General features: G+C 41.1%; 1 protein-coding gene across 10 annotated transcripts in view; it reads right to left on the minus strand.

Moving 5' to 3' along the window:
* The window catches only part of Ccdc88a (coiled-coil domain containing 88A), a 176,272-nt gene that overhangs the window by 117,744 nt on the left and 37,332 nt on the right, over positions 1-21,196 (minus strand). For 9 of the 10 annotated variants that reach the window (XR_009381759.1, XR_009381758.1, XM_059275204.1 and 6 more), the window contains exon 3: positions 17,738-17,846. Coding sequence is in view for 7 of the 10 variants with exons in the window: in XM_059275204.1 (XP_059131187.1) it covers positions 17,738-17,846 (109 nt within the window). In the remaining 3 variants the exon portion in view is untranslated. Of the gene's footprint in view, positions 1-17,737; positions 17,847-20,596; positions 20,799-21,196 lie in introns of those variants that run through there. The other variant, XM_059275202.1, reaches the window with a different exon arrangement.

The following is a 21,196-nucleotide window of genomic DNA, read 5'->3' on the forward strand; positions in this document are numbered from 1 at the left end:
TACTTCAAACAAGCGTCTCTGCAACTTTTGTTCTCACAGACAGAGACCTTTTTAGGTACAGTAGTAGTCTAAACCGCACCGTTTTTGATGTTAGCTCAGGTTTTTCTGTGTTGCGTTGATTTTCCATGAATCTCAGCTGCGGATGCCTTGTGCTGGTTCTGGCGTCCGCCATTCTTAGCTTCTTAGCAGCTTCTGGAGCTTTTGAAAAACCGCTCAGACTGCCTGCTTTGCAGTCTGCTAGGACACTAACTTCTGTATGTCTCAGGTTCTTTCACCATATACATTAAGAATAGACTCACACTTAACATTTACACTTTACAAACTCACATATAACCTTTTGCCTTGCAAAGCATTTAGACTCACATTCAACATCTACATTTTACAAACTCACATATAACGTATTAACATCTACTTATTTATACTCCTTAAGGAAACTATAGAACTACTTTAGCAAATATATTTCTTATTACTTATATATTTCTTATATTCATTCCATCTTATTCTTATTTAAACTTACATTTACAGCTAACATCTTTACTTCTTACAAGTTTATCACTACATGTCTTAAGACTACCTTAGATACTTCTTGCAAGCTTATATTCTTAAAGGATCTATAGATCTATTTTACAAACTTATATAGGGCTACCATTAGCATATATTTAACTTAGCAAACATCTAAAGATTTCTTAACACAGATCTAACAAGAGAATTTTTATAAACTTACATATCTTATTTTCATCTTTTTCTATTTCTTACTCTTAATTATTATCACTATCTCTATTAGAAAGATTTTCTTAACTAGACAGGAAGTACGTACATCATTTCTAAAGTTTACAGTGTATAGTCAGCTTTGCTATAAAGCACTGGGATTTAGTGAGTGTTGTTATAGAATTGTGATAGTTGTTGCTAGGGGACTGTAACCTTCCCAGGATGATGCCACACTCCAAAGTTGCCAGTTCTCTCAGCCATTCCAGACCGGCAGAGATGCACTGTCAGCGGTAGACAGTTTTTAACTAGAGGCTGTCCCTTCACCCAAATTCATAGTAGTTCCCCTAAGTGCTTCAATTCAGACAAACGTTTCTATTACAGCAGTGCTTTTGGTTTGTTCTACGGAAAAACTTCACTTTACACTGAGGGTGAAATTACCATATTTAGCTGCTGTAAGGTCTTTGCCAAATACTGCACAGCTATTAGGTGATATAAAGTATTTTTCTAAAGGAGCTAGTAAAGCCACAAGTGGCACAGCTCCGAACTGTATTAAGTATTTTCACTTCATTAGCTTTAACTCCTGATGTTATTAGCAGCTGTAATATTTAGCATTGATTTCTTATAAGGAACTTTCAGGTGAAGCAACTCTTTTGTAAGACAGCTTTTCTGAAGTTTGTTTCCCATCTATAAAGCAGTCATTTTTTTGAATGCCTGTTTCTTATCCCCTTAATTAGATTTGCAAAGGAATTACTCATTGCAGGCAGTTTGTTCAAAAGGTAAATAACTTTTAATTTCACATAAGTTTCTTCATATCTAAGACAACGTTCAGTGTATAAACTGCTCTCTCTTGCTGTCTTAAGGATTTTTAAAGTGGCTTGTTTGCTCTTAAAGGTAGCCTTTTGTCATCCAACTACCGTAAAAACTTAGCACAGCTATTAGGGTAAATAAGGCATTTTACCAAGGAGCCCCAAACCGCGAAGCACCTAGTTCCGTATCCTTTCAATTTTTCATTGGAACTGACACTTAAACTCTTAGATGATTTTCCTCCTTATTCTTTTAAAAGCTGTATTTTAAGTTTACCATGAACGTATTTTCGAGCTGACAAAACTATTTCAGGGCAATGTCACCATCTTTAGCGGAAAAACTACCTTTCCCAGAATGCATTTCCCTTATATCAGTCCATAATAATATCAGTCTCTTATATCAGTCTTTTATATCATTCCCTTATATCATTTCCCATCAGTCATTTCCCATAGTTCTTTTCGGGTCCGAGAGTCAACTGGTTCTCTTTTACCAGACTTGCTTACAAATTCTTGCCTGGGAGGCCTGAACAAAGTTTTTTGCTTTTGCAACGGGAGATTTGAACAGGCATTTTACATTTTCAATTATGGGACATTGGGAGGTTTCTGGTCTCTCCTCAGCTGGCTTTAACAGGTGTCTCTCCTTTAATTGACACTGGCCCCCAAATCAGAACTGCACCTGCCTCATTAGCGCGCATTGAGGTGGGCAATTTCTGATAGCAACTTTCCTCGGGGCTTGTGTTTGTCTTAGCCAGTCAGTGAAAAACATTAACAGTTTTTTCATAGCTCTTTCAGATTTTCTCCCACTGATCTATCTCATTTTGCTTGTTCCTTCCTTCCCCAGATGCAGAGCTTCAAGTATCTGCGGCTCTGTACCTCTGCTAGCTGCCCTTGGAAGTAGGGGCTTTTTTCTCTCCTCCCGAATCTGCCTCAAATTCTAGCAGCTTTTTCAGGTCATATTTTTCTGGGGAGGAATCGGTCCCTTCTGTTTCTTTAGAGTCTTTCTCCCAGACAGTTCCCAGTTTGGTCTCAGTTTATCCCCTCTACCCCAGAAACAGTTTCCGACACTACAGTGGCGGCTTTCCCTGCTACTGAAGGTAGGGCTTTTTGTCCATTTGTTTTCTGGGTCTGTGTGGTTTGCGTACAGACTGAAAAATCTAACAAGGGAGGTTTTTGCCATTTCTAAACTCCCATTAGGACAGGTTTTTTGCCTCATTAGGCCTTCACCTGGCCCAGTCCCCCAGTGGGTTGCATTTGCTTATCTGGGTGCTGCTCAAGGACAGAGCTTATACCAGAGGCAATCAATCGTCCCTCAGGGCTACACTCCCTCATCTCGCCAGGAGTTAGTTGAAACGAAGCTTTTCTCAAAGAGATGTTTTCTCTGACAGAAAAGAAAGCTTTACTCCAGGATAGTTCTGTTCTGCCCTGGCTGGGCTCTTTCCCCAGACAGCGTTCTGACTCAGCAGCACGACTGCTTCAGACACAGTTCAGCTTTACTGTTTTCCCAGAAAGGTCCTTACTCTGATAGGAAAGCTTTTACTCAGATTTCTTTTTGCAGCTGTGGACCTATCAACCCAGGACTTGTAGGAAAGTGGACAACTGGGCCATTCCCACTGGCTTTAGTTTTGTTCATTGGCAATCTTCCCCTGGGTCCTGCACCTTCCTGCCTCAGCTCTGTGCCCCAGGAAGTTTACCACTGCAGGAACCCTAGTATCCCCAAAATGCATTCCAACTCAGAGACGCTGGCCAGTCGCCTCTGGGTTTTTGGTCAGAAGCGAGGATACAATGCTAACAGTTTGCATGCTTCAGGGGATCTTTGCATTAGGACAATTAGGAGCACCTTTTCAAAGACGCTCACTCAAACAAAACCCTTGATGCCTCAGTTCGGCTGTAACTGAAAAGCTTGGCTTTTTTGCTTTTCTCAGGTAAAGTTTCCTGCCCTTTTGGGCTCTCCGTAGCTCTTTACCCACACTCTGACCCACTGTCTTTTACTAGCTTGAAGAGACAGAGCTTAGAAGAGGTTTTTAGGAACTTGTCCCTGCCTCCTGCATTGCAGTGAGGATTTTTAAAGCTTGAAAGAACTTAGGTTTTGCTGTCTTCAGAGGTTTGTTGTTTTCCCTTAGAGCTAATCACAGGTGGTCCCCATACTAATATCTTCAGGTGATTCTAATTTTTGCCCTTTTGAGAGAAAGTTAAAGGCTTTAGTTTTTAAGTTTAAGATTAAGGCTTTTTAGAGAGATTTTTTCCCCCCAAATTTTCCAAGAAAAGCTTTATAGTTTAAGATTTTTTTTTCCCCAAGAGAAAGACCAACTTTTCCCAAAACTTCCCAACTTTAAACTTTTTGGCTTTTTACACCCCCATTTTTGCCTCAGGGAGAAATCACTTTCTCCTGCCGCTTGGACTTAGCATTTCAGCTGTCCCCAGGTCAAAAGCTTCCATAGGAAACTTTTTCTTCCCCATAAGCTCAAAGAAGAGCTTTTTTACTACCCAAAAAGCCCAAAGATTTTTTTCCCAGTTTGCGTTTATAGCCCCCAAAGTTAGAAAATTGAAGAGTTTTTCTGTCTAGTTGCCTATTTTTTTCTACACAATCTTACACTTCTAAGTTTTTCCTAAACTATATTACTACCCTATGCCTTATACTTATTTTTCACAGATAGAAATTGAGAAAGGGATAGAAGATAGAAAATTTTGACAGAAGAGAATTTCGCTGCAGCATCGGACATCCTTCCAGTCCGCTTTCCTTTTCTCTCGAGGATAAAACCCCTGCCTCTCAATAATATAAAAAATATATATTTTCCATAACACCGGCATGCCTCATCCACTGGCAGGGCTGAACTCAGCACTTTCGCCAAAAACTCTGTAATAAAACTATTATTTTCCTTTATCTTTAGTCCCTATTACTTTGTCTTTAGTCCCTGTTCTTTTGTCTTTAGTCCCCCCTTTTTTTTAGTCCCCCCTTTTTTCTTTAGTTCCTTTTTTTTTCTTTAGTCCCTGTTCATGGCGCCATTCTGTGGGGCGTTTACCCAACCACCCCCACAGTTCCCCAGAGTTTTCTTGAGTGCGAGCAGCAGGAAATATTAGATAGAAGGATTTATTGCGGAGAATATCGCGGAGATAGACAGATAGAAAATAAAGGATAGCCTCGAGAGGGCCTGGAACCTATTCCAACGGGCCCCGACTGCCTCTGCCCCAGGGTTTTTATAGAGACGCCAAGGGGTGGAGCAAAAGACCTCCTCCCCCAGCACAGCCAAGTGCAGACCATCTCAGACACCTGCACTCAGGCCCGTGGTCTAATCATCCTCTATGTGGACCTGCTGGGTAAAGCCACGAGGAACCCGAGAACGGGCTCCCACAGCTTACCCCAGTGATCAGATCGGTGAATACCCTAACTGTCATCACAGAACTTTTCTCCAATGACTGATGGAGGCAGATGCAGAGATCCACAGCCAAACACCAGGCAGAGCTCCAGGAGTACAGTTGGAGAGATAGAGGAGGGATTCTATGAGCAAGTGCATCGGGATCATGATGGGGAAACCTGCAGAGACGACCAAACCAAACTAGTGGGAACTCATGAAAGTTGGATCAATGGCTGTGGAGCCTGCATGGGACTGGACTAGGCCCTGTGCATGGCGAGACAATTATGTAGCACGATTTGCTTGGGGGGCCCTAGCAAATCGGAATCCATCCCTGGTACATGAAGGGGCTTTTTGGAACCCACTATCTATGATGGGACGCTTCCTGCAGCCTTGAGGCAGGGGAAAGAGCTTGGACTTGCCTCTATTGGATGTGCCTCACCATGGGAGGCCTTGCCTTCTTGTGGGGGAGAGTGGGTGTGAGTTGGGGGGAGAGGTTGGGTGGTGGGAGGAGGTATTTACACACATTGATTGGTGTGTAAAATGAATGAAAAAATTTTCTTAAAAAAAGACTGTAAGAAAGATGTCTTAACTCTATACCAGGTATAAACAGCAGTTATTACTGGAAAATAATGTGAAGCACTAGAGTTTGAGGGTAAGACAGCAGGCTAGGACTGAACAAGGAATCCATTGCTTCACTCTCAAACTCCCTTGAAAAGTGATCTAGTAAGAAAATGCTATCCTGGGGAAGCAGGAACCTCAGTTGAGGAAATGCATATATCAGACTGGCCTAAAAGAATAAAAAGGAAATCAAGAAAGAAATGAATGAAAATGAAACATAACATGCCTAGCCCATAAGATGTAACAGAAGCAGCCCTGAGGCAGATGTGGTTAGCTCTTACAGAGGACCCGAGTTTGGTTCCTACCACCCAAAGCTCCAGAAGATCCGATGCCTATAGGCCAGTGTGTGGCATTTCTTTAAAATTATTATTAATGATGGATGTGAGAGGACCCAGGCCACTGTAGAAATGCCATCTTTGGGCAAGCAGTCTTGGGTTGAATAAAGAACAAGCCAGTAAACAGAATTCCTTCGTGAGCTTTCCTTGAGTTCCTGCCCCAACTTCCCTCAACGATGGACTGTAATGTGGAAGTGTAAGCCAAACAAACCCTGTATTCCACAAGTTGTTTTTGGTCATGAGTTTTATCATATAGCAGAAAACAAACTAGGACAACATCCCTAGTGAACAAAATTGCAAAAACTCTCAACAAAATATTTGCAAACTAACTTTTAGAAAACATCATTCATTATGATCTTAATTCAAGGGATAGAGGGATGGTTAACAAACTCAAACAACTAAATGTAATATATCACATAGACTCAAGGACAGAAATCACTTTAAATCATTTTTAAAAAGATTTCTTTATTTTAATTTTATTTCACACATGTAAGTCATGTAAGTGTTTGCCTGCATGTGTGTATATGCACCAAGTGGGTGCCTGGTGCCTGAGGAGGCCAGCACAGGGCATCAGCTCTCTTGGAGCTGGAGTTACAGACTATATACTATGTGGGTGCTGGGAACTGAACCCAGGTGCTCTGCAGGAGCAGCCAGTGCTCTCAACTATTGAGCCATCTTAGAGCCCAGCTGGTCATCTTGATAGACGGCTTTTGAAAACAAACAAACATGCAAGCCTGAAGAATCTAGAATAGAAGATAAATCTCAATATAATAAAGTCTATATATGACAAACATAGATATTATATTAAATGGAGGGGAAAAAATCAAGGTACTGCTACCAAAATCAGGAAAAAGAAAGTGTCCACTTGCTTCACTCTTACTCGATAGAGTGCTGGAAATTTTATATATGGCAACAAGACATGAGAAGCATACATATAAAAGGAACACAAATAGGAAGGGTAATAAAGTATTTTTATTTGAAGACGACGTAACTGTATAAATAATATAAAGAAAAATCTTTAGAATTTGTAAATTCAGCAAAGACCAGAAAGATGGCTCATAAGTTAGGAGCTCTTGCTGCTTTTGCAGAGAACCCAAGTTTGGTTCCCACCACCCAAATGGAAGTTTACAACTGTTTGCAATTCCAGCTCCAGAAAATCTGACATCCTCTTCTGTCCTCTGTGGGCACCCATACCACACCTAGCCACCCCACCTTCCCCCCCCCAACCCCCCCCACACCCCTACCCCCCACCCCTCCACAACACACACACAAACACACACACACACACACACACACACACATACATACACAAACAAAAAATAAACCTTTAAAAAAAATAAACTAATCTGATATTTAAACAACAGCAATAAAACTTTCAGCAAAGTAGCAAGATACAAAATATACATATAGGGTTTGAGAGATGGTTTGGTGGTTAAAAGAACTGGACCTGGGTTCAATTCCTAGCTCCCACATGGCACTCACAACCATCTGTAACTTCAGTTCCAGGGGATCCACTGCTCTCTTATGACTACCATAGGTCATCAGGCAAGCACAAAGTGCACAGACATACATGCAGGCACAACACCCACACATAAGATAAATATAAATGTAATTTTAAAAATCATCACTGCATTTGTGCTCATTCAAAAACAAAAACAAAATAAACATACAGAGCATGAAGCCTTCTTATATACCAATAGTAAGCAAGATGAGGAAGAAATCAGAGAAACAATCCCATTCAAAACTACCTGGTAAACAAACGGAGCAAACAAATAAAATACCTTAGAATAAATGTAATCAAGTGGTAAAGTGCCTCTACAATGAAAACTTTGAAATACTTAAAGAGAGGAATTGAAGACTCTAGAAAGATGAAAAACCCCTCAATGCTCACTGGTTAGAAGAATCAATACTGTGAAATGGCTATATTTCCAGAAGCATTATACAAACTTAATACAACCACCATCCAAATACCCATGCCATTCTTGTAGAAATAGAAAAAAAATATTAAAATTAATTTGGAAGCAAAGAAACCCTATGAAAAAACCCAATGAACCAAGATACTTGATTTCAAGTTTACTACAGAAGCACAGGAGTAAAAGGCAGCATGGCATTGGCACAGAAACAGACATACAGGTCACTAAACAGGATAAAGGATAAACATAAACCCACACAGATATTTTGGTTTCCCCCCCCTCCCCCAAAGATGCCAAGAACTCACTGGAGAAAAGACAGCCCGTATTTTTTCCAACAAATGTTGCTGGGAAAAAAAAACAGAAACAAAAACCAACAGCTAGAAATCCAAAGGTAGAATGAAACTGGGTCTTTACCTCTTGCCCTACACAAAAGTCTACTTCAAATGAAACAAAGCCTGAAACAGAGAACCTGCCGAGGAAAGTAGTAGGAAGCACTCACTATATGCGAGACGGCATAGGTGGGGCCTTTCTGAGCACAGCTGGAATTACTCAGGCTAGATGGCGAATGGAGTCTCATGGAGTAAGCTTCTCAACAGGAGAGGAAGCAGAGTGAAGAGATAAGGTACAGAATGGGAGGAAAATCTTTACTAGTTATACATCTGATGGGATTCATATCTAGACTATACAAGAAACTTAAAAAACTAAACAAGAAACAAACAACCCAATTTTAAAAATGGTTTAAGAAGCTGAACAGAGAATTCTCAAAAGAAATACAAATGGCCAAGAGAGATTTTAAAAAACGTCTACCATCCTTAGATTTCTAGGAAGCACAAACCAAAACTGCTTGAGACTCTATCTCACCACTGTCAGAAAGGTTACCATCAAGAAAACAAATGGCAACACATAGTGGCAGGAATGTGGAGACAGAAGAACCTTACTCACAATTAGAGTGTCAACTAGTGCACTATTATGGAAATCACTGTGGAGGGTTTTGTTTTAGACGGTTTCTTTGTGTAGTTTTGGCTGGCCTGGAACTCACTATGTAGAAGACCAGGCTGGCCTCGAGCTCAGAGATCCACTTGTCTCCCAAGTGCTGGGATTTAAAGACACGTGCCACCACCACTCAGCATGGAGGTTTCTTTAAAAAGCTAAACAGAACTATCCTATAATCAGCTACAGCATTCCTGGGCACATACCCAAAGGATTCTATATCTTACTATCCATGTCCACTGCTGCTCTATTCCAGATAACCAGTAAAGGAGCCATACATACATACATCAACAGATGTCATGCATGTACTCATGGAGTTTAAATCAGCCATAGGTAAGAAAATTTACATTTCCAAGTAAGACAGATGGAAAAGTATGTTAAGTGACGTAATCCATGCTCCAGAGGAGAAATAAGAATGAGAAATGTCCCGATAATACTCAGGCATTTGGTGCTGTATGGGAAGGTTTAGGAGGTGCAGTCTTGCTGGAGAAAGTATGTCATTTGGGGGTAGGCTTTTTAAATTTTATTTAAATAACATTTTTTTCATTTACTTTACATACCGACCACAGTTTCCCCTCCCTCCTCTCCCCCTAATCCTGCTTCCCATCTACCACCCTCCCCTTCCACTCCTCCTCCATCTCCATTCGGAAAGGGGGAGGTCTCTGATGGGCTTAAACAAAGCATGGCACATCAAGTTGAGGCAGGATCTAGCTCCTCCCCTTGCATCAAGGCTGGGCAAGGTAATCCAGCATAGGGAACAGGTTCCCAAAAACCAGATAAGCACCAGGGACAGGTCCTGATCTCACTGCTAGGAGCCTTACAAAGAGACCAAGCTACAAAGTGTCACACACATGCAGAAGGCCTAGGTCAGTCCCACAGAAGCTCCCTAACAGTTGGTCCAGAGCCCAGGTTAGCCGCCCCCATGGGTTCCCCGTCATGACCCCCCCTCCCTCTCTTCAACTGGACTCTTGGAGCTCCGTCCAGTGCTTGGCTGCGGATCTCTGCATCTGCTTCCATCAGTTACTGGATAGAGTATCTGTGATGACAGTTAGGGTAGTCATCAATCTGATTACAGCAGATGGCCAGTTCAAGCACCCTCTCCACTATTGCTGGGGTTATCCTTGTGGATTCCTGAGGGTTTCCCTGGCCAAGTTTCTCCCTAACCCCAAAATGCTGCCCTCCCCAACACGTTACTTTCCCTCTCTGTCCCACCTCCAACCCACTCCCACACCCAGCCCGCCCAATCAGCTCCCTCAAGTTTCCATTCCCCCTCTCCTTCCCCCACCTCTGCCCCCAGTTTACCCAGGAGATCTCTTCTATTTCTTGGGGTAGGTTTTAAAAGTATACAGCCTCACCCTACTTCCAGTTGGCTCTGTTTTGTGCTTGCAGTAAAAGATATGATCTCTCAGCTTTCTGCACTGTTGCCATCCCTGTGGCTTACTGCCATGCTTCCCAGCCATGATGGACTCTTACCCTTCTGGGAGCATAAGCCAAAATAAACCCTTCCTTAACTTGTCTTGGTCATGATATTTTTTTTTCACAGCAACTATCCTATTTGGCTTACACTTCCACATCAAAGCCTGCATGTATATCTGTGTGAGGAAGTTGGGGGAAGAACTCAAACAGGACAGGATCCTAGAGGCAGGAGCTGAAGCAGAGGTCATGGAAAAATGGTGCCTATTGGCTTACTCCGCCTACTTTCTTAGAGAACCCAGGTTCACCAGTCTAAGGGTGTCCCCACCCACAATGGACTGCCCCCTTCACACTAATTACATACAGTTCCTCATGTTGTGGTGACCCTCAACCATAAAATTATTTGTTACTACTTCCTAACTGTAATTTTGCTACTGTTATGAATTGTAATGTAAATATCTGATATGCAGAATATCACCCACAGGCTGAGAACCACTGTCCTAAAGGCTTGCCTGCAGCCCTATCTTATGGAGGCATTTTTCTCAACTGAGTGTTTTCTTTCAGATGACTATAACTTGTGTCAAATTGACATAAAACTAGCCAGCACAGCTCAGAAAAGTAACTGATACACCACCTTACTCCAGTCAAAAGGACTGTCATCAGAAACCCGAATGACAAGTGCTGGAGAGGATGTGCTGACAAAGGAATCCTCATTCACTGTTTATGGGACTGATACAGATATTACAGGGTACCGAGAAAACTAAAAACAGAACTACCACATGATTCAACTAGGTGACACTGGGGCATATACCCAAAAGATTCTACATCCTAACATATATACTTGTACATCCATGTTTATTGCTACACTATTCACAACAGCCAGAAAATGTTATCTAGATTTCTATCAACTGATGAATAGATAATGAAAACATGGTACATATACACAAGGAATTTTATTTACTCATAAAGAAAAAAATAAAATTAAGGAATCCAAAGAAAAATGATGAAACAGGAAAAGGTTATATTGAAAGGATATAACCTAGGCTCAGGAAGACAAATACTACATGTTCTCTCTCATATGTGGATCCTAGCTTCTAATTACTATATATGTGCTTTTTTTTTTTTTTTTGGTTTTTCGAGACAGGGTTTCTCTGTGTAGCTTTGCGCCTTTCCTGGAACTTGCTTTGGAGACCAGGCTGGCCTCGAACTCACAGAGATCCTCCTGCCTCTGCCTCCCAAGTGCTGGGATTAAAGGCGTGCGCCACCACCGCCCGGCTATATATATGTGCTTTTATGTGGGAATAAGTGCCAATAGAGGCCTGGGAAGTAAAAAGAAGTACATGAGAGGGAAAAGCTTTGGATGGGGTTAGCTGGTAAGTAGAACACTTATGATACAAAAGTGAAAGGGAAAACCTGGGCTGGAAAGGTTTAAGCTGGGATTAAGGCCTGGAGATGAAGAAGACGGTCAACCAAAACTATGAAAAAGTAGTAAAAAAAACTACTACTTAATAAGCTAATCTTAAAATAAAATTTCAAAAGAGAGAGACAACCAAATAAGTAAATTGAGAGATGAAAAGGGGGACATTACAAGAGAGACAAATAAAATAAAGATTATTAGATAAGATTTTGAAAATTTATATTCTAACAAATTACAAAATCTAGGGGAAAAAGGATACATTTCTTGACACTGATGAGCTACTAAAATTAAACCAACAGGAGATATAAACAACATAAGTAGACCTATACCAAGAATTGATACTGAAAAAGTAATAGTTGTTTTCATTTTTTTTATTTTTTATTTGATTTTATATGCATTGGTGTTATGCCTGCATTTTTACCTGTGTGAGGGTGCCAGATCCCCTAGAACTGGAGTTATAGACAGTTGTGAGCTGCCATGTGGGTGCTGGGAATTGAATCTGGGTCCTCCAGAAGAGCAGTTAGTGGTGCTCTTAACTGCAGAGCCATCTCTCTATCTCTAGCCCCCTCATGTTTTTTTTTAAGCCTAGTACTACACATGGTCACTGTTGAATGTTACCAGACCTTTAAAGAACAAATTATTTCATAAAATAGAAAAGGAAGGAATGCTTCCATTAGAGTAGCAATAAACGCCCATTCAGAAAGGACAACTGAACTCCTACCGTGCTAAGCCCAAGCCTGCAGAAACGCAACCATAGTACAACTGCAGGAATGACAAGCAACACCAACTCTAACCCACCACTCACACACCTAGCAGATTCCTTTAAAGGATTCAGAACAAAGTGCCTCAATTCTTTGTCATTTAACTAACTCTTTGGTCTGTTTTTCAACATGTGTTTATCATTCTCAGATTTATTTTTACTTCTTATATTATTTTTAAACCATTTATTATCTTGTTTTTAATATTATATCCACACACCCATCCAAAAAAATGCATAACCAAAACTATCAAGATATCTAGGCCACAACCAAGAAATTCAACCTGAGGACCCACTGAATACACAAGAAGACATCAAGACATAAACTTAAAGCATATGAAACAATTTAAATAAATTAATTCTAGAAAATTCCCCAAATCCAGGGAAAAAATATGACTATCCAAGTACAGGACCCATTAAGAACCCTCAACAGACAAACCACAAAAGAAATTCTCCATGATGTTAAAATGCTAAAACCACAAAATGAGACAATTTTAAAAGTTGCAAGAGAAAAATGCCAATTTACTTACATAGAAAAACTCAACAGGAAAGCACTAGGCCTCTCAGCGGAAAACCCTCGCCAGCAAAGTATACAACACATTCCAAAATTTGAGAGTAAAGAACAGCCAACCAACTATAACTAGCTAACTAGCAGACTTCTCTTTTAAAATGAACAGAGAATAAAAACATTCAAGTACAGCACAGACTAAAGTAATTCACAGCTACTAAAATAGCATTGCAGAAGATACTTAAAGTAGTTAAAAAAAGAAGTCACAATTTTAGATTTTAGGAAAGAATATAAAACTTAGAAGAATAGATAAACAAATGACAAAAGGGAAAAAATAAAATATGTTCAGCTCAGTAAAACACCAAACCTCCAAGGTAAACAAGAGAGAAATAACGATGTCTTTTCTTTGTTCTCCAAAGAGGAAAACAAGTTTGCAGAAGTCAGCAAATCAATCAGCAATACAACTAAATGTACACAGTCTTAAATACATTAAAAGATGCATTCCAGGGCTGAGATCACAATACAGTGATACAGCACTTGGTCCTGGGTTCAATACACAATACAAGCAAATAAACACAAAAGTAGCTTATTGGATTAAGAAAAAGTCTACAGTTCTCTATCTACAAAAAAGACTGAAAATGAAAAGATGGAATTAAGTGGAAGCTGAGACAATTAAGAATAGCAATATGTAATTCTGAAAAGAGCTGATATGAAGTCAAAAACAATCAAAAGAGATAATGATCATCACTATCAACAAAGGGACAATTAGTCAAGAATATACAATTGTAGAGGCTAAAGAAACAGACTGCTCAGTGGTTAGGAGTGCTTGCTGCTCTTGCAGAGGACCCACATGGCAGTTAACAACCTTCTGTAACTCTAGTTTCAAGGGATCTGATACCCTTTTCTGGCACCCATGGGCACTGCACACATGTGATACATAGTCAAAACCTGCATATGCATAAGCTAAAGTCTTAAAATCAAGAAGGACTGAAGATATGCCTCAGTGGTTAAAAGTACTTGTTGCTCTTGCAGAGGCCTACATTTGATTCCCATTACCCACGCGGTATCTCACAACCATCAGTACCACCAGTTCCAAGGGATCTGACACTCTCTTCTGACCACCTTGCACATTAAGCATGCACATGGGAGAAAATAAACCTGTAGCTTAGTCTAAAGAAACACTAGTTTGATTTGACAAATACTTTGTAAAGTTGGAAAAAAAAAAATAGAGAAGCTGGAGAGATGGCTCAGTGGTTAAGACCACTTGCTGTTTATGCAGAGATTTGATTTCCAGCACCCACATGGCAGCTCACAACTACCTGTAACTCCAGTTCCAGAGGATAAGGTACTCTCTTCTGGCCTCCATAAGCTCCTGCACACACACACACACACACACACACACACACACACACACACACACATACGGTGCCCATACATACATTCAGACAAACATTCATATGCATATACTAAATAAATCTTTAGAGCAAAAATACAAATCATGAAGAGTTTAAAAGTCATAAGGATTATTTAGAATTTTCCTATTCTGAGGTTATAGCACTATTCTACAAAAGCATAAAGATACAGGCTAACTATGGCCTTTGCTAAGTATAATGAACATTAAAGTATTTTCACAGTAGGGGTGAAGCAAATTTCACATAAAAATATTTAATTTGGGGAACACTGAGAAAAAAGAGGCAGAAAGAATCTATGAGACAGAGGGTTTCCAACACTGTCTTCTGGTCATGACATGACTGCTACACTCATGGACGCACTGCCAACAGCAGTCAACAGGCCAGCAGGCAGCACTAACAGGACTTGGTGGGAGGGGCTTCCAGGAGGAGTGGGAGAGCGGAGCAGATGAGGGTGGGTGGATATAATTAATGTACACTGTATATGCACGCATGAAATTGTAAAACAAGAAAGAAAAGAGTTTCCTCAGAATATTTAAACCAATAATTAGGGGGAATCGTAGAACAATGATTCAGTTCTCTGAAACAATTTTATGTTCATCTGTACCTACTAATAATGCTTCAAAGTATATACAGAAAAACTTGATAAATCCTTCAGCTTAAAACAGCACTTTAACTCTTCTTTCACAATAGTCAAGAGCTCAAAAAGACAAATCAATAAAGCTGTATTAGTTAATTATTAAGAAATGTCAGCTTCCTAACTAGCTCAGTTGGTATAGCATGGGACTTTTTTTAAAATTTTCTTTTTATTTATTCTTTATCTTTCACATCATGCATCTCCATCCCATTTATTTCCCCATCCCTTTGTACCCGCCCTCTGCCCTTGCAACCTCCCCCACAAAATAAAATGAAATAAAATTTATGAGAAAAAAGGGGGTAAATCTCATCACAGAAGCTGTAATGTGACAGCAAGTCACACAGTAAGCCCTTTTATCCATATGTCTTTACTTGCAAGTGTTTATTGCAGAGTCATTGATCTGGTTTGAAGCCTCTCTAGTTTCTGCTACACTACCAACACCAGGCCCTCACTGGGACTCCTCTTAGTTACCCTGTGTTGTGGAGATTCTTCAGCTTTTAGATCAGTCCCTTCATGTGCTCCAGCAGATCACAGACGGGGTAGATGTTGAGGTGGGCCAACCATAACCCGGGTTCTGGGCCTTGGTAGTTGCAGGTTTGGCCAGCCTGCTAGCTCTCCCTTGCCCTCACCACCTGGGTAACCTCTCCTGCATTGTCCTGGCTAGCTCACCCCTTGCAGTAATGAGCAAGGGGCTGGGCCAGTTCTCCTGCTTTCATGTCCCCAGGGTCAGTTCTCCCACACCTACACCTTCAGGGCCTGCTATACTGTGTTGCCCAGGTGTGGCACAGGGGCCACTCTTCTGAGTGCTGCAGCTGATGAGGGGCAGGGCCACCTTTCCCACTCCTATGACCTCAGGGTCAGCTCTCCCTCCTGCCTCAGGTATTGATGGGCAGGAAGTGCAGGGAAAAGGGGCCAGCCAAAGAAACCCACCCTGGCCCTGAAACCTGAGCTAGTGAAAGAAACACTTTATCCCTAAACCCAGAACCTAAGAAACATTCCTTGACTCTGAAACCAGTGCCAAACAAACACACTTTGTCCCTAGAATCAGAATCAGTGAAAGAAATATGCCCTGGCCTTAGAATTAGAGCCAAAAAGCTGAAAAAGGGCCAGTTGAAAGAAACAGCTTGATGCTGAAATCAGGGCCATCTCTACCCTTGACCAATGAAACTAACCAATCCCTGAACATAAAATCTTCTCCCTGGAGAAACCCCGCCCCTAGGAAGTCCTATATAAACCATCCTGCCTGTTCAATTGTTGGCTGTGCTTTCCCACCCTGGTAGAGGCAGCCACTCTCCTGGACTCCTCCTTCCCAAATAAATCTGTTTCCCAAAAGTCTTGGGTGAAGATCTTCATTCATGGGAGCAGAACAGAAGAACCTTGCTGAGACATTCCCTTAGGGGACTGAGCAAGGCGGAGTAGAAAAAAGCAACAACACTGAGCTGGAAGAGAATACTACATTTCTGCAGGGTTTAGCAGAGTGAAGCAGAAGAAGCAACATTTTGTGCTGGAGAGAAGAAGCAGAGCTCTGCTGGGAAGCTCCCCTAAGGAGGGTGGGGGTGGAGGAAAGCTCAGTTGTACTGGCTATCTCCTAGGAGAGGAGCAGGACTGCATATCCTGCGAGAAGACAATCCTCCACCCCACCCCAGGTTTAGGTATTGTTTGGCTTCCCGAACAGTCGGGATACCTTTCCCTCCAGAGCTGAGCTGTCCTACTGCAGCTCCAGGTACAGCCTGGCTTCCCGAACAGTCGGGATACCCTTCCCTCCAGAGCTGTAACAGTCACTTACAGGGAGGGCATCTTTCCCCCAGCCATGCTGCCACATGACAGGTAAGTAATGGGCACAGCTCTCCCATGCTTACAACTTCAGGGCTGGCTCACCCAAACCTCTGCCAATGGGGTTGGCTCTATTGTGCCGACCACGAGAGGTGCAGGGCCAGCTCTCCTACCTGCCTCAGGCATTGATGAAAGGACAATCTCTCTCCCACACAGAGCATGGGACTCTTAATCCCAGGGTTGTAAATTTAAGCCCCATGTGGAGTGGTGTCTGTTTTTGTCTAGGTGAGTTTATACATTCAACTCAAATTTAGAGCCAGGCATGATGGCCACACCTTTAGTCCCTGCACTCAGGAGGTAGAGGCAGGCGGATCTCTGTGAGTTCAAGGCCAGCCTGGGCTATAGAGTGAGTGCCAGGACAGGCTCCAAAGCTACACAGAGAAACCCTGTCTCGAAAACCCAAAAAACCAAAAAAAAGTCACCTCCCCCAAATAAATGTCAAAAAATCTGAAACATACAAACTAAATTTTCTGAACAACAAAAATTTTAAGTACTTAAAAATCTTTGTATGTTTAATTTAAAAGTACACTTCTCCATAACTCATAAATGAAATAGAAGAAAGCATAAATTACAAAACACACTGAAATAAACATTTAAAATTGGTTATGAAACAAAAATCTGTGTAAAGCAACTACATCAATTTTAAGAGATATATTAGTAGCATTAAGAATTAAGGTTTGGGGCTGGAGAAATGGCTCAGAGGTTAAGAGCACTGGTTGCTTTTCTAGAGTGCTCTGGCTCATTTCCCAGCACTCACATGGTGGTTCCAGGGAATCTGTCTCCTTCTGGCCTTCACAGTCACTAGGTACATGGTACACAGGCATACATGCAGGCAAAATATCCAGACATTAAAAAAAATAATGCTCAGAATTAACAATTGAAATATGTATTCAACTTAGTGTAAAAAAAAAAGCATACGTCAAAAACATAATTCAAGTAGGCTACCAAATTATTACATTTCTGAAAGTTCTTAACAAAGAATTAAAAATATAAATATATACATTGTTATTAAAATATTAGTTAAAAAGAAAAAGGCCACTTACCTGATAATAAAACTTTATCTGTTTCACCAAAATGGATAGATTATGAATTCTAAGTGAAGCATCATTATTGACTTTTTTATTTACTCTCTGACTCTCCGATTTAGGATTACTGAAAGAAATTTGGAGAGAAAAAATCTTTTTATTATACTGAAACAAGATGTAAGATAAATACAATAGTTTATTTTCAAAATTATGCATTCACTTGTGCTAATAGGTGGTGAAACAAATTACTGCTTTCTTATATATTCTGTGCTTCTAATTAATATCAATACATCCAATATTCCCTAATTGGTGGCAAAATATATCTGAAACCAAAATCAGATGTCCTTAATTGTCATTATGTCACTTTTTATTCTTGGAAGAAATAGCCTAATTCCATCCTCTCAAAATAAATCCACTTACACCAAGAATTCAAAATATGGGCTATTAACCTGAGCGGTTATTTATCCTCACACAGTAATGTGGATTATATTTCATGAGGAAAGATCCCAGAAAAAACTTAAAAATGAAGTAGATGACAGAAGTTGGTACTTTAACCTTGTGTAAATTTTGTGAATTGAATAAAAACAAAGGGATACATATTTTAAAGAAGAAAACATTACAGTAGAAAAGTTATGATATGGTTAAGAATGAGAAATTGAAAAGTGGTACTGGGGCTGGAGAGATGGCTCAGTAGTTAGAAGCACTGGCTGCTCTTCCAGAGAACCAGGGTTTGATTCTCACCACCCTGGTAGCTCACATCTCTCAGTAATTCCAGACACGGAGGATTCAACGCCGTTTTCCAGCCTCTTTGAGTACCAGGCACACACATGGTACACAAACATACATGTAGGAAAAACACCCACGCACAATAAAAAGGGGGGTGAGTAATGTAAGAGCAGGTTATGGCCAGAACACAAGCTGTAAGCTAGTTTGTTAATGGCAAGCAAGACAACCTGAAGAAAGACAGTGATCACCCACTGAAGGGTTGAGTCTAAAATATAAAGTAGCTTGCTGAACAATTGCTGGAACAAAATATAATGGTCCTAATATCCAGCACACATTAAAAAATTACTAAATATAACAAATGAAAAGTGATCCATGACCTGGAAAGAAAACAGAAACCATCAATGAAAACACTCTTAGAAATGAGTAAGAAAAAGAGAAATATCAGACAGGGATTTTAAACAGCTACTATAAGCCTTGGAGTGTGGAAGAATTGTACAGTACAATGCTGAGGTCTGACAGTCAATCCCCAATACCACAGGTGGAGGGGGCAGGACAAAAATAAATATAACTATCATTTCAAAAATCATAAACATGGGCACACCCTTCCCATCCCAGACAGCACAGACCCAGTCATGCAAAGGTAAGGTCAGACCCTTCCTTCTGGTACAAACCTCAACTGCCCACTAGATCTGCCCCAGAGAAATAGGAGATGCACAGCCTCCTGCTTCCAGGCACCAGCTTCACCACTCAATGCCACTCATTCCAGCTGGGAAGGTGAGGCAGTGCTAGACTAACAGGATATCAGAATAGGAAAAACTCCAGTCAAGAAACTGGAATCTCTGGCCTAGGCAGAGACCTATCAGTCTGTCTGAACCTGGTTATTCATCATCTTTGGGAAGGCAGGCTAAAGAAATAAGTAGAATAATTTAGTCTTTTCATGAGATACTATACTTTTCCTTCCCAGAATCCCCACCAAGTGTAATTACTTATGGACAACAGCTCTGTAAGGTTTTTTCCAAATTATTTAGAAAAACATTCATTTCATTTCTTTTCTTCTGTTTCTTCTCCAAGCATGCTTTCCTTAAGAATTTGGGCCTTCCTCCCAACATTTTGGGCTTCCTTAGTCTTTCTTGGAAGTCTGCCATGTGACCCTCCATACCCATTTAAATTGACACAGCCTTATTCTCTCATCTATTAGGTTTTACCCTTGTCTGCTGGGGTTGGGGGGTTAAACTAATACAATTTTTCTTGAGCTTCCATTTGAATACACTCCTAACTTTTTTCATTAGTAAGACTAATTACCACAAAAGGGACTCCAATTTCCTCTGTATCACATTCACTCCCGTCTCCTCCCAAAGTAGCCTGGGTGGTGAAAAAAGCACACCACCTCATCCACCTCCAGTTCCCACATCTGCCACTGAACATACTCCCCGAATGAGAGGTGACAGGACATGTTCCACTCAACTTAACTGACACACCACACACACACAACACTCCATACACACCCTGGCTTGTGACACGAAGAGTTCATGGGATCCTCTGCCTCAATGCAGACTCCCACAAACCTTACCAACCATAGGCTCTGAAGATCAGAAAACACACAAAACACTGCCCCCAGTGTAAATCCCTCAGTACCACAGCCCACTGCCTCTGCCTTATAAGGTAAGAAGCTGTGCTCCTGCTTCTTCCAAACTGACATCACCTTCAACTACCTCATCCATGAATCAACACTAACTCCACAGCTAAGCTTTAAGCAACATTGAATGTAGTCAGAAGGTTTCTCCGGTCCTGCCCAGGCCCTGTGGTCCTGCAGCCACTTATAAAATAATCACTCAGGCCGGGCGGTGGTGGCAAACGCCTTTAATCCCAGCACTCGGGAGGCAGAGCCAGGTGGATCTCTGTGAGTTCGAGGCCAGCCTGGTTTACAGAGTGAGATCCAGGACAGGCATCAAAACTATACAGAGAAACCTTGTCTTGAAAAACCAAAAAAAAAAAAAAAAAAAAAAAAATAATAATAATAATAATGATAACTCAGAGGCTTATATTAATTACCAATTGCATGGTCTATGGCTCAAGCTTCTTGCTAGCTAGCTCTTATAACTTAACCCATTTCTATTTATCTATAAGCTGCCACGTGGCTTCGTGGCTTACCGGTACTTTCACATCTTGCTTCTCCTGGTGGCGGCTCATGGAGTCTCCCCTGCCTCTCATCCGTTGGGCATTGATCCATATAGACCTAAGAAAGCTTAAAGATTCTGAACACACAATAATGGAGCCAAAACCAGCTTCATGAGGGCCAAGATAGAGAGATGCCAAGGTACAGAGACGCTGCAGCATGCATGAGTATAGCATGGCAGATTCCCACTGCAGTACAGATTTGTCTTCAAGCTGTGCAGCACACTGCATGGTGGATTTAGCTTTTGCTAGTACAGACAAAAAAAAAAAAAAGAGGTTTCTGGGCTACACACTCCTTAATAGAGGCATAGACCCACTGCCTCCCAGAGTGTGCGGAGAGTATGGCTCCCAAGGCTGGCTGTGACTTACCTCCGCCATGTTGGGAAGCTGAGGTGGGTGGAGTCAGCAGCCAAAGCTGCCACTTCAGTACTAGCTATGCTGCAGTGTAAAGCAGTAGATTCACAATAAGACAGATTCAGATGGAGAAAACCTCTAAACAGTTTACAGTGTGTGTAAAAATGTATGTAGGCTTGGAAGAGAGAGGAAAAGGAGGATAGACAGTTATATAAAGAAACA

Source organism: Peromyscus eremicus, chromosome 10 (assembly GCF_949786415.1).
Source record: "Peromyscus eremicus chromosome 10, PerEre_H2_v1, whole genome shotgun sequence".
Lineage (NCBI taxonomy): Eukaryota > Metazoa > Chordata > Mammalia > Rodentia > Cricetidae > Peromyscus > Peromyscus eremicus.